Raw genomic sequence first — 14,745 nt, 5'->3', positions numbered from 1 at the left:
TGATTGGCTAGAAAAGACGAATTTAGAACCGAGCAGCTGCCAGACAAGCGAAGGAGTGTTGAGTGGCGGAAACTAAATGCCTACGGGGGCGGGTCGAGCTGCAGCCAGTAATAAAGCAGTGGAATCAGGCTCTGCATCGATTGGCGGAAGCTGGACTCAACCTAGAATAGGGGCTGGACCAGCCCTAGGCCCATTGCTGGAAGCTGGAACTATTGATAATTAGAAGCTGGGGCAACGCCAAGGTTGGGCCTAGACGGGTGTGGGTGTAATTTAAGGTACCTGAGAAACGATTGGGGTGTGGGAGAAGGGTAAACCCTAGGGCCAGGAGTGAAAGGCTGCCTTGGGGAACAAACCTCCACCCTGAATCGGCCCATTCTCTAAGGTAACTGAGAGTATTGTACAGGAAAAGAAATGGAAGGGTCAGGTGGGGGCCCAGATTGTCAAGGCGATGGTATAGAGGGCAAATCAGAAAGTCAAGTGGCACATTCTGCCAGGGGACAGGCTGAAGACGGGACTTAAGTGGTTTTTAAAGGTTCCACACAGACTGGATCTCTGGGCCTCCTAGTAACTTTGTGCTTTAGAAACAGGGCACTTTCGCAAACAGCAAGGGTTAAGGGGGGAAAGAAGGGCCATATGACTCAAAGACATTCAAGCTCTTTAATGTCAGGGGAGGTAGGAAGAAGTCAATGGTGAGGCTCCGGGAAATTCTGCAGGCCTTGTAGTTCTCTAAGCCCCTGAAAAAGAGAACAGAAAAGACTGAACGGAGCCTGGGTCCAGGCCCTACCCCAGGCTTGCTCAGAACTCCCTTCCCTCCGAGCCAGCTTGGCTCCAATTTGACTCCAGTTTAGGGGGAAAGATGGTACTTCCCATCTCTGGCTCTCTCTCTTCCTCAGGTCACCACCCTAAATATTTGGAGATAGTGTCTGGGAATGGGGTGAGTTGCTCTCACCTCTAGCAACATGTGGATATGGGCCTTGATATTCATGGAGTCCTTGGTGAGGCTGTCACTGAGCCTGGAGAAAAGAAACAAGAAAGGGCAAAGTGGGCCCCACTTATGATCATGAGGATGATGCTTCCTCATCATTTCAGGAACTACCTACATCCTGGATGACTTCCACACGGCAGGTGGTAGGACATCCGATTACCTGACCTGCTCCTATGCAGAGATGCCTGGTTGCCATCTGGACGGCACAGATTCAGAGACATTTATTGAACGTCTACTCTCTGCCGGGTCGTTTTAGGTACTGGGGAGATAGCAGCAAACACAACAAACAAAAATCTCAGCATCATGAAGCTCAAATTCTCATTAAGAAGGACAGTGATGGAATAAAACACGGGGTATGTCAGATGGTTGTAAGTACAATAAAAAAATTAAATGATAAGAGAGGATAAGGAGTGCAGGCATGGGGGCTGTAATTCTAATTAGAGTGCTTAGGGATGGCTTTACTGAGAAGCATTTGAGTAAAGACTTAAAATGAAGAGGCGAATCATGTGAATACACAGAGGATGAGTGTTCCAGACACAAGGGGCAGCAAATGCAGAGGCTCTGAGGTGGGAGTGTACCTGGCATGTCTGAGGCACAGCAAAGAGGCCAGCATGGGTGGAGAAAAATAAGCGAAGGTGGGGTGTAGGAGGTAAGGTCACAGAGGGAAGTGGGGGAGACAGATCATGTAAAAGCTGCCAGGCCATGGTAAGGACTCTGGCTTTTACTCTAAGTGAGACGGGAGCCAGGGGATGATTGTGATCAGAGAAGGGATGTGAAACAACTAGGGTTTAAGAGGATCCATCTGGCTGCTGTGCGGAGAACTGACTAGGGATAAGGACAGCTAGTGTGGAAGAGGAAGGCCAGTGAGGAGGCTATTGAAATAGTCCAGGTGAGAGATGCAGACTCACACCACAGCCGCAGCAGTTGAGGTGATGAGAAATGATTGGATTTGGGATATATTTTGAAGGTAGAGTCAACAGGATTTACCAAAGGAGGATGCTGGGTACGAGAGAGGACTTAAGAAAGACACCAAGGCCTAAGCAACTGGGAAGCTGGAGCTGCCTGAAACCACTCTGGCTCTGGACTGTTGAGTTATGTGAACTAGTCAATTCCTTATATCTATGCCAACTGGGACCAGTCTCACCCAAAAGAATCCTAATTGATACAAAGGATCAAAGAAGGCCTTTCTGAAGAATGAGTAGGAGTTAAACAGTAAGACGGTCTTTTCCACAAAAAGTCCAAGAGGCAGGAAAGAGCTTTTTGAGGAGCTGTCAGGAGACCAGTGTTAGAAATTAAGCGAATGGTGGAAGGAAAGAGGCACAGGATAAGATCCAAGAGGTAGGAAGGGGCTAGATCATGCAGGGTCTTGATATCATGATAGGAATGTGGATTTTATTGGCTGAGCTATCTGTCAGTGTAGGAGTGTTTTAAGGAAACAAAATACTGTTAAGAAAAGTAGAAGGCAACAACATAGGATGTCAAATTGGGAAAAAATAGTATGAACCCATTTATATATCACTATCTCCCAAATTTATATTTTCAATGCAGCCCTCTCTCCCGAGTTGAGGAGTTTTAACTACATCTTCAGAAAATCTACTTCAGTGTTTAACGAGCACCTCACACTTAACAGGTCCTAGACTGAACTCCTGATCTTCCCCTCCAAATCTGCTCCTCCCTTATCTTCTCCATCTCATAAAATGGCAATTCCATCCTCCTAGTTGCTCAACCAAAAACCTAGACTCCTCTCTTTTTCTCACACCCCACATCCAATCAAGCATTCTATTTAAAATTGCAACTGCTCCCTCGGAGGCAATGTTTCTCACCTCCAATCCTTGCTTTTCTCTGCAACATTGTCAACCTGTGACATACTACATCCTTTACTTATTTGTTTACTGTCTGTCTTCCCTGACTAGAATGTAAGCTGCGTAAGGGCAGAGATTTGGTCTGCCTTGTTTCCCACTGTATCCTCAGGAACAAAAACAGTATGTGGCACATAGTAGGCACTCAATGTACAAGCTTAGTCTGTGAAAGGTTTCAACGCTTAAAATAAAAAAGGAGGAGAAAAGTATAAAGTTCACCAAATGCTAGTTGTAACACAAAAGGGATATGTTTAATTTATTGCTACTGATTAGTATATAAGGCAGTGTTAATAGTCATATGGTTATTCTGTTTCTTCTATAATCATGTCTACTTATGGGTATGGATGTGTACTCCTTTCTCTGTAATCAGAAAGAATGTACACAGAGACCTGATCCTCCCACTCCTCAAAGAAACAGACCAAGAACAGGAAGGACTGATAGGCCATTTCGGTTACATAAAATAACCTGAAAGAAAGTTACTTTAAAATGTGTCCAGAATAACCAAGTATTTTAAAGAAGAGAGCGAGCTACACAGACTCAAATCTTCATCTCCTAGAAAGATTCAATTACTACGGAGTCCTACTAATTATCATAAAGTAGTAAGAGGTTCACATTTCTCATCACACTAATAGACCAGGTCAGTAAATCAGAAAGACCAGACAGGGGGCAGGCAATGACAAATACCTCATTTTGGGGAAAGACATCAAGTTTCATAAAATTAAAACCTATTTGAAAGGCTCAGGAATCCTGTGTCATAACAAGGAAGGCTTTGTCATAAAAAATTGGACTTGGTCTAAATGTCCACCAAGTTCAGAATTGCATTGGCCTATGAAACCAGGTCCCTCGACCAAACTATTCACCAACTGGCCTGATCCGTAAGACTTAGAAATCCCAGTGGGTCTGAGGCTCATTTGGGTCTATGGACACTGAAATCCTGAAAAGGTTTGAAAAGAGAAGAATTACTGAAACCTAAGGGAGGCAACTCTGGAAGAAATGAATGTAGGAATAAAGAGAAATATAACCTAGAAGGAATCTTAGATCGGTGGGGTTCACACTTGTGAGATGTTGTTAATCTAAGTGTATTTGCTCAGCGTCCCTCACTCACTCCTTCTGAGTGAGTGAATGCTCACCATTCTCGGCAGCTCCTCCTAACATGGCAGGCACACTGGTTGCCTTGCCAGGAATGCTCTTCCCCAGAGAGCCCTATGGCTTGTTCACTCAACCAAGTGACTCAAATGTCACTTCCTCTGGGAGGCCTTCCCTAGCCACATTTCAGACCTCCCGTCCACACTCCCAATTCCCGTTCCCTGCACAGAATCTTAAACTCAACTGGAGCCCATCCTTTATCCCCACATTACCTCCCCATCACCACCAACAGAGATGTGCTTCAATCCCCACTTAAATCTATTTCCAGCATATGCTTTTAAATTCATTCAACAGAGTGCCTACTATATGCTATGTGTTATTCTAGTGACTTGGGATATAGAGAAAATATCTCCCTTTACAAAGCTTATATCCTAATGCGAGGAGGCAATGAACATTGTAAAGAAGTAAATTACACAGTAAACATTAGGAGGTCATAAGTGCTAAGGAAAAAAAGAAAAAGTAGAACAAGGGAGGGGAATCAGGAGTGCCAGGGGTTGCAATTTTAAAGTTAGGTTATAGAAAGCCTCATTGAGGAAGTGACATTTAAGCAAGACTTAAATTGAATAAGGAGAAAGGAAGCAATGCAGGTACCTGGGGAAAGAGTGCTGTAGGCAGAGAGAAGAGCCCCTGCAATCACGCTGAGGTGGGATCATTCTGAGGGTGTTTAAAGAAGCCTGTGAAGGTTAGTGTGGTGAGAGCACAGTGGATGAGCAGGAAAATTAGCAGGAGGTGAAGTCAGAGGTAATTTGTTTTATTGTTTCTGATTTATAGGCTGAGACCTCCAGGATCTGGTCAAAACTGTGCTGATGTGTAACAGTTAGTCCTTCTAGAAGGTAAGCCTTCTAGAAGGTAAGCCTTCAAGGAACCCTTCTGTCTTGTTCCCTGCTGCCTCCCTACCACCAAGCACAGAGCCTGGCACACAGCAGATGCCCAATAAATTTTTGTGTGAGTGAACAATAAAAAGACCATTTATCAGTGCTTATTATGTTCTACACCTGGGGCTAAGCTTTGCATCCCCACTTTCCTCAGCCCTAGCTCTGAAGGGGAGGGGAGATGGGTTCCTAAGTATCATCCCAGGCAGCCATGGGGAAAGGGGGAAGAAGGGTGTGGCAAATGGTAGTGCTTTTTAGGCACTATCCTCATGCAGTGGACTTACTCTGTGAGGAGACTGCTCTTACGATCAATGAACCTGAGAGCTTCTGCCAGTGTCAGCTCCAGGAAAAAACCATATCCAAGGGCCACATAGATCCGTGAAGTGTCTGGGCTAAGGAAACAGTGGTTAGAGGAAGTGGGGAAGTCTTTATCACTGTTTAGCACACCACACAGTTTGAGATTTTTTTTACTCCCCTCTCCCCCACCTTCCCCAAATTGAAGCTCTGGGTGGGCAGGAATTTTGTCCTATCTTATTTACTGTCACATCTCCAGCACCTAGCAGTGTCTGGTACATAGCAAATACTCAAAAAAAATTTTTGTTGAATGAAGGAAAGGGGAAGCTGAACCCTGTGGGCTCAGAGGGGTGGGTAGACACTCACACCACTGTGTCAACGAAGAAGTTACAGCCCAAATCCACCTGCATATATAACTCCGAGTGATTAGCTTCCTGTGGGGCCGGGGAAAAAGAGGTAGGGATCAGTGGTCAAGTTTTAGGTTAGGTGACAGGTTTTGGTCTGGGGTATCTCCTCTCTTCCCCCTCCTTTGCCCACAAAAAAATGGTACCTAACCCTGGCATCTTTACCTGGAGTCGCTCAATGACATTTCTCAGTTGAAGGTATTTGGCCAGCTGCTCATATACCTTGTCGCGATGGTCCAGCACCTTTCTAATGGGACAAGAGTAAAATGGTGACCAAGAGGAAACCCTGTCTCTCTTGGAATACCTCATATCATGACCCTCTGAGACTCTCATGTCACCATGTCCTAAAGAGGTGTTTTAGTGCAGAAGTCAAGATTTGAACTCTGGGTCAGACTACTTCGGTTTGAATCCAGGCTTTCCATTTTACTAGCTGTGAGACTTTGGCAAGTGAGTAACCTTTTTGGAACTCAATTTCCCCATCTTTAAAATAGGAATAACGAGTATTACCTCACAGGGTCATTAGAAGGATTAAATGAGTTTACTAAAAAGCATTTAGAATAGTGCCTGCCAAACAAGAAGCTCTATATATGTGTTACCTACTATTTATTAGTATTATTTCACTCTACTCCCAATGCCTCTCTCCAATCAGGATACCCCATTCTCACCCTAGAAAAAAATCCTCCATCCCTTTTAGGATGCTCATAATCCTAGACCTGAAAACTCTACTTCCTCCTCAGATTAATAATGATAGGAATAATAATTTTTCATACTCATTGAGCCTCTAGTATCCAAGTTAAATCCTTTACAAGGACTGAACACGTTGAAAACTCAAAACCACCACATGAGGAAGGTTGCATTAACTTCCCCATTTCACAGATGAGAAAACTGAGGCACAGAAACTCGAGGTGAGGTACAACGTGTTCACACGTAAAACGAAACGGCCAAGTCAGGATTCGAACCTGAAAACTCGCTCGTAACCCTTAACGCCATCTGAACCCGCGCATGCGCGGACACACCCTCCATTAAGACCGCCATGTCTTCCCTCCCCCCCCCACCGTCGCACCCCGGATATCGCCCCTCCTACCCCCTCGAATGGCGCGCGGGGCCGGGTTCCGAACGCCTCACCCACCAATCAGAAGGACACGCCCTGACTTCGAACGCCCCGCTCACCACGTGCACCGCTCCAAGCGCCCCGCCCCCTATTCTGTCACTCACCTCAGGTCCCGCTGCAGCACGTCAGAGATGAAAGCCTCGTAGCGCAGCACTTTCTCCGCGGTGGCCTCCACCGCCCGCCGTTTAGGGGGCGTCGCCATGATGGGCTCCTGAGGAATGAGGAGGGGAAAGACCACGATAACCACTCAGTTTGCTCTCAAGCACAGTACATCTGCACCCTCTCAACGTTAGGAGTGGGGTCATCCGGCTCAAACTGGGGGTTCAGCCTTCTGCCCCTCCCAACTCTGGGACCCGGTCACACAGGAACACCTAAACGCGGCCGTTACGTGAGAGCCGCCGGCAAAAAGAAGGGTTGGTGAGAACCTTAGCTTCCGGGTGGCGCGGGTAAATGACGTACAGCGAGGGTGCTGGCCAACCAAATAACCAGGTGGTGTGGGATGGTCCTGAACGGAAGAAAACGCCTGAGAGAAGAGAAGGGCGGGGCTTTACAAAATCCGATGAGATTAAGGAAGGCTGCAGAGGGTGGGAACCGAGACTGAGCGCGGAGCCTATGAGGACAGTGCGTGGTTGGTGGGGGTGAGGTTTAATGGGATTTGGCGGGTTCCAGAGGAGGCGGGACGCACAGGTGGAAGTAGAGAGAGTAAAGCGTTTAGTATTTAAAAGTAGGAGCTTCACAGGGAGATCAACTCGGTGCTTTGTGACCACCTAGAGGGGTGGGATTGGCGTGGGAGGGAGACGCAAGAGGGAGGAGATATGGGGATATATGTATGCCTATAGCTGATTCACTTTGTTATACAGCAGAAACTAACACACCATTGTAAAGCAATTATACTCCAATAAAGGTGTTGAAAATAAATAAATAAATACATAAATAAGTCCGAGCTTCAGAAGCAGACGGGCTAGAATCGATCATGGATCTGGTCTGTAAAAAGGAAAGTACATCCTTGTATCGCCCTGGATTTTGATTTTTCACACGGGAGGTTTGGGTTTGACTCCCGATAATGGAAATGACTGTGAGCATTAAAAAAACGTTTTTAAAAGGAGACAGTTTTTCTAAAATGCACCTTTGATGACTACAGCTCTGTGGCCCGCAATCTAACTGAGGTTCAAGCAGAGATTGACAGTGCACTATGTCTAATCACGTCATTTAATAGGGGCGTCAAATGGAGGGTCGCTGAAGTCCTCTGCCCAAGACAGGTTATCCTGTAGCTGAAATTGTTCCTATGTTTTTATTTAAATGTGTAAGCTTTTTATTACTTTATTTTTAAGCGCTCAAATTACCGAATGGATTTATTTCCCATGTTAAATTTTCAAATAATAGCATCTAACCCAGTAAGTCCAAGCCTGAGCCTGGAGGAGAACCTGGATGCTGGATCCCCCAAATGATATTCCCACCTTCAGGGCCTAGAGCACCCACCCCTGTCAGGGAAGTCTCCCCAGATAATTTGCGGGTTTCCGTGTCTTTTAAGCAAGCTTTGTTTCAAATACTCAAAACCTGAGCAAGTCAAGCTTTTCTTTGCCCTTAGAACAAGATGATTGCAAAGGAAATATTGTGAGTTAAAAAAAATTTTTGGTAAATCTTCGCATGTTACATATGGTTACAATTACATTTAGTTTGATCAAAACAGACACTAGGTAGTTAGACAAATATTATCGAGTTAATCTATACCATTTTCTTGTGAAAAAAGGTGTTACATTTATTATCTTTACTTAACATGGAGAGCACAGAGTTCTGATGAGCTGGAGATGGGTTTGTGCAAGTCTATTAACTTACATTCCCCCCAAAATATTTTTTTTTCTTTTTAAAAATGTTTCCAACTTTATTTTTTACATTTCAAACCTACAGAAAAGTGGGCACTGAACACCAATATAGCCTTCACTTAGATTCACCAAATGTTAATATTTGATAGCATTTGCTTTCTCTTGTTTCAGACCACGCAATAACTGTTGACATGGCTGCATAGCATTCTGTCTTTTGGATGGCCTCAGATTTTTGATCCAGTCTTCTGTTCCTCGATGTTTGGATGTGTCCAGTTTTTTTCATTGTTATAATCCAGGATAAGTCTTTGCTTTCAAAATTTTGTGTGCAACCATGTTTATTTTCTTGTGACAAATTTCTAGGACTGTAATTTATTGATCTAAAGGAGGTCACTGTATTGTAAAGCAAGTGTTAAGTGACAATTGTACATCTACTCCCAATAACAAACTTTCTCATCCAAGTTTTCCATCGAGGTCAGCACACTGTGGCCCCCAGTTTGCTGACCCTTGTTTTCCTACTGCCTGCAAGCTAAGAATACTATTTACAATTTTTAAAGGCTTGAAAAAAAGTTAAAAGAAGAATACTTTGTGACATGTGAAAATTATATGAAATTCAAATTTTAGTGTCCAGTAGTAAAGTTTTAAACATAGCCACACTCATTCATTTACTTTGATGAAAGAAATTTTCACACATTGAGGTATGGGGAAGTCATTCTGGCTTATACATGAGTTAACCTGAATTTTATGCTTACTAAAACAAAACAGCCTGTTTGTGGCTTATCAAACTTACACTGTACATCTGCTTTAATTATTAAAGAAAAGGGCGCATTGACCAGAAGTAAAGAATATCCATGTTAATGATAAAGATTAACTGCCTCCCTTCCTGGGATGGCAATGCTGGTACTCCTTCAATGATAGGACTCCCTTCCCCGGTGCTAAGGCCATACTGACTTGCTCTGCACGTGCTGATCTGTTATTTTTTTTTTAACTTTGAAGGAATATATCCCTGACCTGTTTGATATTCTTTCTTCTGACAAGATATAAAACTCAGCAAGGGGGTACTTTGAAACTACAAAGTTGCAACTAGCAGCTGCTAACAGATATTGTTTTGAAAAGGGCCCCTGGTGTCCTTGAGTTTGATACAGTTCAGAGAAAATTCAAGTTCTCAGTGGTGCAGGGATGTGTCTGAGACCAGATCCCCAACAGCTGCCCGACTCCATTTTTTGTATGTCTGAACTGTGATTTCTCCATTATAATTTCAATTTGTCATCACTACAATGGCAGAGTTGAGTAGTTGCCAAAGAGACCATATGGCCTAAAAATTCTAAAGAATTTACTATCTGGCCCGTTACAGAAAAAGTTTGCCAATCCTAGCTCTACACTATCGTGTCAGTCACCAATACATAGGTTGGGACTATAATAAGCACACGGGCCTCCCTGGCTTCAACTTGTGACCTCTTACTGGCTTATGGGTGGACGTTTTCAGGCTTCTGGGAGATATGAGGCTCTTATATCTCTATTTATATTTTCTTTTCCTCCGGTCCAACCTCCTATTCCCTAACCTCCCCCAGCTCTGGCTTAGAGATCTCTGCCTTTGCCTTTACCCAAGAAGAGTAAGAAATAACTGAGGCCCAGGTGAGTTATAGCTCATTTGTTCATTCACTACCTACTTTATTTTCCACTGGATATTTGGAACCTGATAAAAATACATCTCATTAAATTGAAAAGTAAAGGTAAGATCACAGAAAATATAAAGCAAGTAAAAGATTAACATCAAAGAAGATTGGGAAGTAGGTATGAAATTCACATCTGTGCATAGCTGTGAATTTTTCTCTGATCTTCCCACAGCCATAGCAAAAAGGAAATTGGGTTAGTTATGTCAATGAAAATAATCATTAAACAATCTAAATATAATAGGAATAGAAAAGAGTTTTATTTGAGCCAAATTGAGGACTCTAGCCCGGAAGGCAGTCTCTCTCAGATAACTCTGAGGAACTGCTCCGGAGAAGCTTGGTTTTATATCATGTCAGAAGAACATCAAACAAGTCAGGGATACTTCCTTCAGAGTTAAAAAAAAAAGAAACAGATCAGCACGTACAGAATGAGTCAGTACAGCCTTGACACCTCGGAAGGGCGTCTTAAACATTGGAATACAACCATTGGCAACCCAGGAAGGGAGGCAGTTAATCTTTATCTTTAACATGGACATTTTTTACTGCTGGTCAATGCACCCTTTTCTTTAATAATTAAAGCAGATGCACAATGTAAGTTTGATAGGCCACAGGCAGTTTTAGTTAGCATAAAATTCAAGTTATCTTATGTATATGCCAGGATGACTTCCCTATACCTCAATATGTGAAAATTTCTTTTTCTTTTTTAACATCTTTATTGGAGTATAATTGCTTTACAGTGTTGTGTTAGTTTCTGCTGTATAACAAAGTGAATCAGCTATATGTATACATATATCCCCACATCCCCTCCCTCGTGCGTCTCCCTCCCACGCTCCCTATCCCACCCCTCTAGGTGGTCAGAAAGCACCGAGCTGATCTCCCTGTGCTATACAGCTGCTTCCCACTAGCTATCTATTTTACATTTGGTAGTGTATATATGTCAATGCTACTCTTTCACTTTGTCCCAGCTTACCCTTCCCCCTCCCCGTGTCCTCAAGTCCATTCTCTACCTCTGCGTCTTTATTCCTGTCCTGCCCCTAGGTTCAACAGAACCATTTTTTTTTTAGATTCCATATATATGTGTTAGCATACGGTATTTGTTTTTCTCTTTCTGACTTAAAACCATAATTCAAAAAGAGACACATACCATAATGTTCATTGCAGCACTATTAACAATAGCCAGGACATGGAAGCAAACTAAGTGTCCATCAACAGATGAATGGATAAAGAAGATGTGGCACATATATACAATGCAATATTACTCGGCCATAAAAAGAAACAAAATTGAGTTATTTGTAGTGAGGTGGATAGACCTAGAGTCTGTCATACAGAGTGAAGTAAGTCAGAATGTGAAAATTTCTTTCATCAGTTATGTGATTTGTATTGTTTATGAAGGAAAAGCATACCAGTTCATCAGCAGAAGGAAATATTTCATGGCACTCAGCAGGAAACTATAAAATTAGAGCTCTCCTTCACTTCCTGCACTAAAATGAATTCCAGATGGATTAAAGATTTAAATGTAAAAATAAAGCTATGAGTGTGCTAGAAGGAAATAAATGGAAGAATCTTTTATTATTCTCTCAGAGTGAAGTCCTTTCTAATCATGACATAAAATTCTCAAGTCATGAGAGAATATATTGATACACTGTGTACATAAAATTAATGTATGCATGATTAACTTAAAAAGCCTTAAAGCCAAATGACAAATGTGAAGAAAAATTTGCAAGAGATACAATCAATGGCTAGTTTACTTAATATATAAAGAGCTCTTACAAATCAATATAAAAGGCCAATAATTTAAAAGGAACTAGACAGAGACAATTCATAGATATACAAATCACTTTTATTTATTTATAATTTTATTTATTTATTTATTTGGCTGTGCCAGGTCTTAGTTGCAGCACACGAGATCTTCAATCTTTGTTGCAGCATGCGGGACCTTTAATTGCAGCATGCAGGATCTTTAGTTGTGGCATGCAAACTCTTAGTTGTGGCATGCATTTGGGATCTAGTTCCCTGACCAGGGATTGAACCTGAGCTCCCTGCAACTGGGAGCACAGAGCCTTAGCCACTAGACCACCAGGGAAGTCCCACAAATCACTTTTAAATACATGAAAATGTGTTCATCCTAAATCATAAAAGAGAAATGCAAGATAAAGATATGAAATGCTGTTTTTCATCTATCAGGTTGGAAAAGACCAGAAAGATTTGTAATACAGTTGACCCTTGAACAACAGGATTAGGGTTTGATCTGCATGGGTCCAATAAATATATTGGAAAATTTTTTGGAGATTTGTGACAATTTGAAAAAACTTGCAGATGAAACATGTAGCCTAGAAATATTGAAAAAATTAAGAAAAAGGTATATCATGAATGTGTAAAATATATGTAGATACTGGTCTATCCCTACACAGGCATAAGATGAGTGATATAAAATTAATAGTGTTAGTTTTCTTACTGTTTTATAACTTTGCTTTCAAAGAATAACATTACCATACAGTATTCCTCTCTCCTCTCTCTCTCTCTCTCTCTCTCTCTCTCAGTTGGAGAAACTGAGTATCAGCCTATAATCACAGGTAACTGTTGGTTTTTTAACAGTAAACTTGTTTCTAAATTGGGAGATTGGGATTGACATATACACACTACTATATATAAAATAGATAACTAATAAGAACCTACGTATAGCACAGGGAACTCTATTCAATACTCTGTAATGGCCTATATGGGAATAGAATCTAAAAAAGAGTGGATATATGTATATGTATAACTGATTCACTTTGCTGTACAGCAGAAACTAACACAACATTGTAAATCAACTATACTCCAATAAAAATTAATTTAAAAATTTTTAAGAAGTAAAAATAAAAAAGTAACAGTGTTTCTAATATTGTATTATGAATATGACAAATACTGTATGCCATAAAAATTTTATAATGATTCATTTATTAGTGTATAGGCTAGGCTACTGTGAAACAATTGTATCAATTATACTAGCCTATCATAAAGCAATCATATTGTGCTTCTTCACTATCAATGCATGAAACATAACTATAAATAAATATGAATATCTTTTTCACATTATCTTTTCATTTTTGATGTCTAGTGTTAGTAATACAGATAACATCTACAGTGTTCTGTTTTTAATGTTTCTTTATTTATTTGGCTGCACCAGGTCTTAGTTGTGGTGTGCGGGATCTTTAGTTGCAGCACGTGGGATCTAGTTCCCTGACTAGGGATTGAACCCAGGCCCCCTGCATTGGGAGCGGGCAGTCTTAGCCACTGGACCACCAGGGAAGTCCCTACAGTGCTTTGTATCATATAAGGCAATATTGATGTAGGTACTGACAGACGATTCATCTTGTAAACAGATGATTTAAACTTATCAATAAATACAGTACAGTACTATAAATGTATTTTCTCTTTCTTATGATTTTATTAATATCATTTTCTTTTCTCTAGCTTACTTTATTGTAACGATACAGTATATAATACATATAACATACAAAATATGTGTTTATCAACTGTTTGCCTTATCAGTAAGGCTTCTGGTCAACAGTAGGCTATTAGTAGGTAAGTTTTAGGGAAGTCAAAAGTTATACGTGGATTCTTATGGGGAGCACCCCAAACCCTGTGTTCTTCAAGGGTCAGCTATATACTGTTGGTGTCACAGCTTAAGTTCTCTGGGAAGTAGATGCTGAGATGGAGTTAGAAGTGCAGGTTTATTGGGCAGTAACACCTGTGAAAGAAAAAGGGGGGAAGGAAGATTGGGCAGGATTGGAAGCTGTCAGACCATGATGTCAGCCTGACAAATTTGCAGCTAGCCGAACGAGGAGCTCCAGAGCAAAGATTACCTGTTAGAGGAGTCCTGCCTCACACTTTGAACCACCTCATTGCTCAGTAATTGGCTGGGGATAGTGGGACCTTGGCGCTAAAGCTGAGGTGAACTGCAGCAGAGCTAACAACTGGAGACTCTCAAGTAACCATACCTCTCGAAGCTGGGCAATGAGTCCTCTCTTGAAGAGGAGTCTGACAGGCTCATCTCCACATTGGCCGCACTTGACAGCTATGTGGGAAAGCAAATATTGTTACATGCTGTTTGGGGAGTAAACAGAGGAATATATATATATTTGAATTTTTAAAATTTTGTTTATTGTAAAATATACCTAAGATAAAATTTACTATTTTAACTATTTTTAAGTGTACTTCAGTAGCATTAAGTACATTCACACTGTTCTGCAACCATCACCACCATCCATTTCCAGAACTTTTTCATCTAGAATATCTTTAACTAGTTTAAAGTACACCTAACTCTTTGATCCAGAAATTCCACTTCTAGGAATTTATCCTACAGGTATATTAGCACCATTATGTATTGAAGTACAACCAGAACATGCATGGCAGCATCGTGTGTATTAGCAAAATATTAGAAACAACCTAAATGTCCATCAATGGTGGACGGGTCTAATTAAGGTACATCTGTACAAGAGAACATGAACTATTCACCAGAAAGTTATAATCCAGGACCTGTATGTACCCAACAACATGGCCTCAAAATAATAAAGTTTACAAATAAAATTCTAAAAC

General features: G+C 41.6%; 1 protein-coding gene across 1 annotated transcript; it reads right to left on the bottom strand.

Moving 5' to 3' along the window:
• Positions 1-638: 638 nt before the first annotated feature.
• UXT (ubiquitously expressed prefoldin like chaperone) lies at positions 639-7,101 on the bottom strand. The gene is made up of 6 exons (XM_022556410.2): positions 6,776-7,101; positions 5,726-5,807; positions 5,523-5,590; positions 5,147-5,254; positions 950-1,013; positions 639-734 (listed from the first exon to the last, which is right to left on the bottom strand). The coding sequence occupies exons 1-6, from the start codon at positions 6,871-6,873 to the stop codon at positions 684-686; spliced, it is 471 nt and encodes a 156-aa protein (XP_022412118.1). The 5' UTR covers positions 6,874-7,101; the 3' UTR covers positions 639-683.
• Positions 7,102-14,745: the final 7,644 nt, after the last annotated feature.

The sequence above is a fragment of the Delphinapterus leucas genome, chromosome X, assembly GCF_059928025.1.
Source record: "Delphinapterus leucas isolate spDelLeu-1000000601 "Yukka" chromosome X, BTC_Dleu_Yukka2, whole genome shotgun sequence".
Taxonomy (NCBI): Eukaryota; Metazoa; Chordata; class Mammalia; order Artiodactyla; family Monodontidae; genus Delphinapterus; species Delphinapterus leucas.
This window is presented reverse-complemented; position numbering and strand designations above follow the sequence as displayed.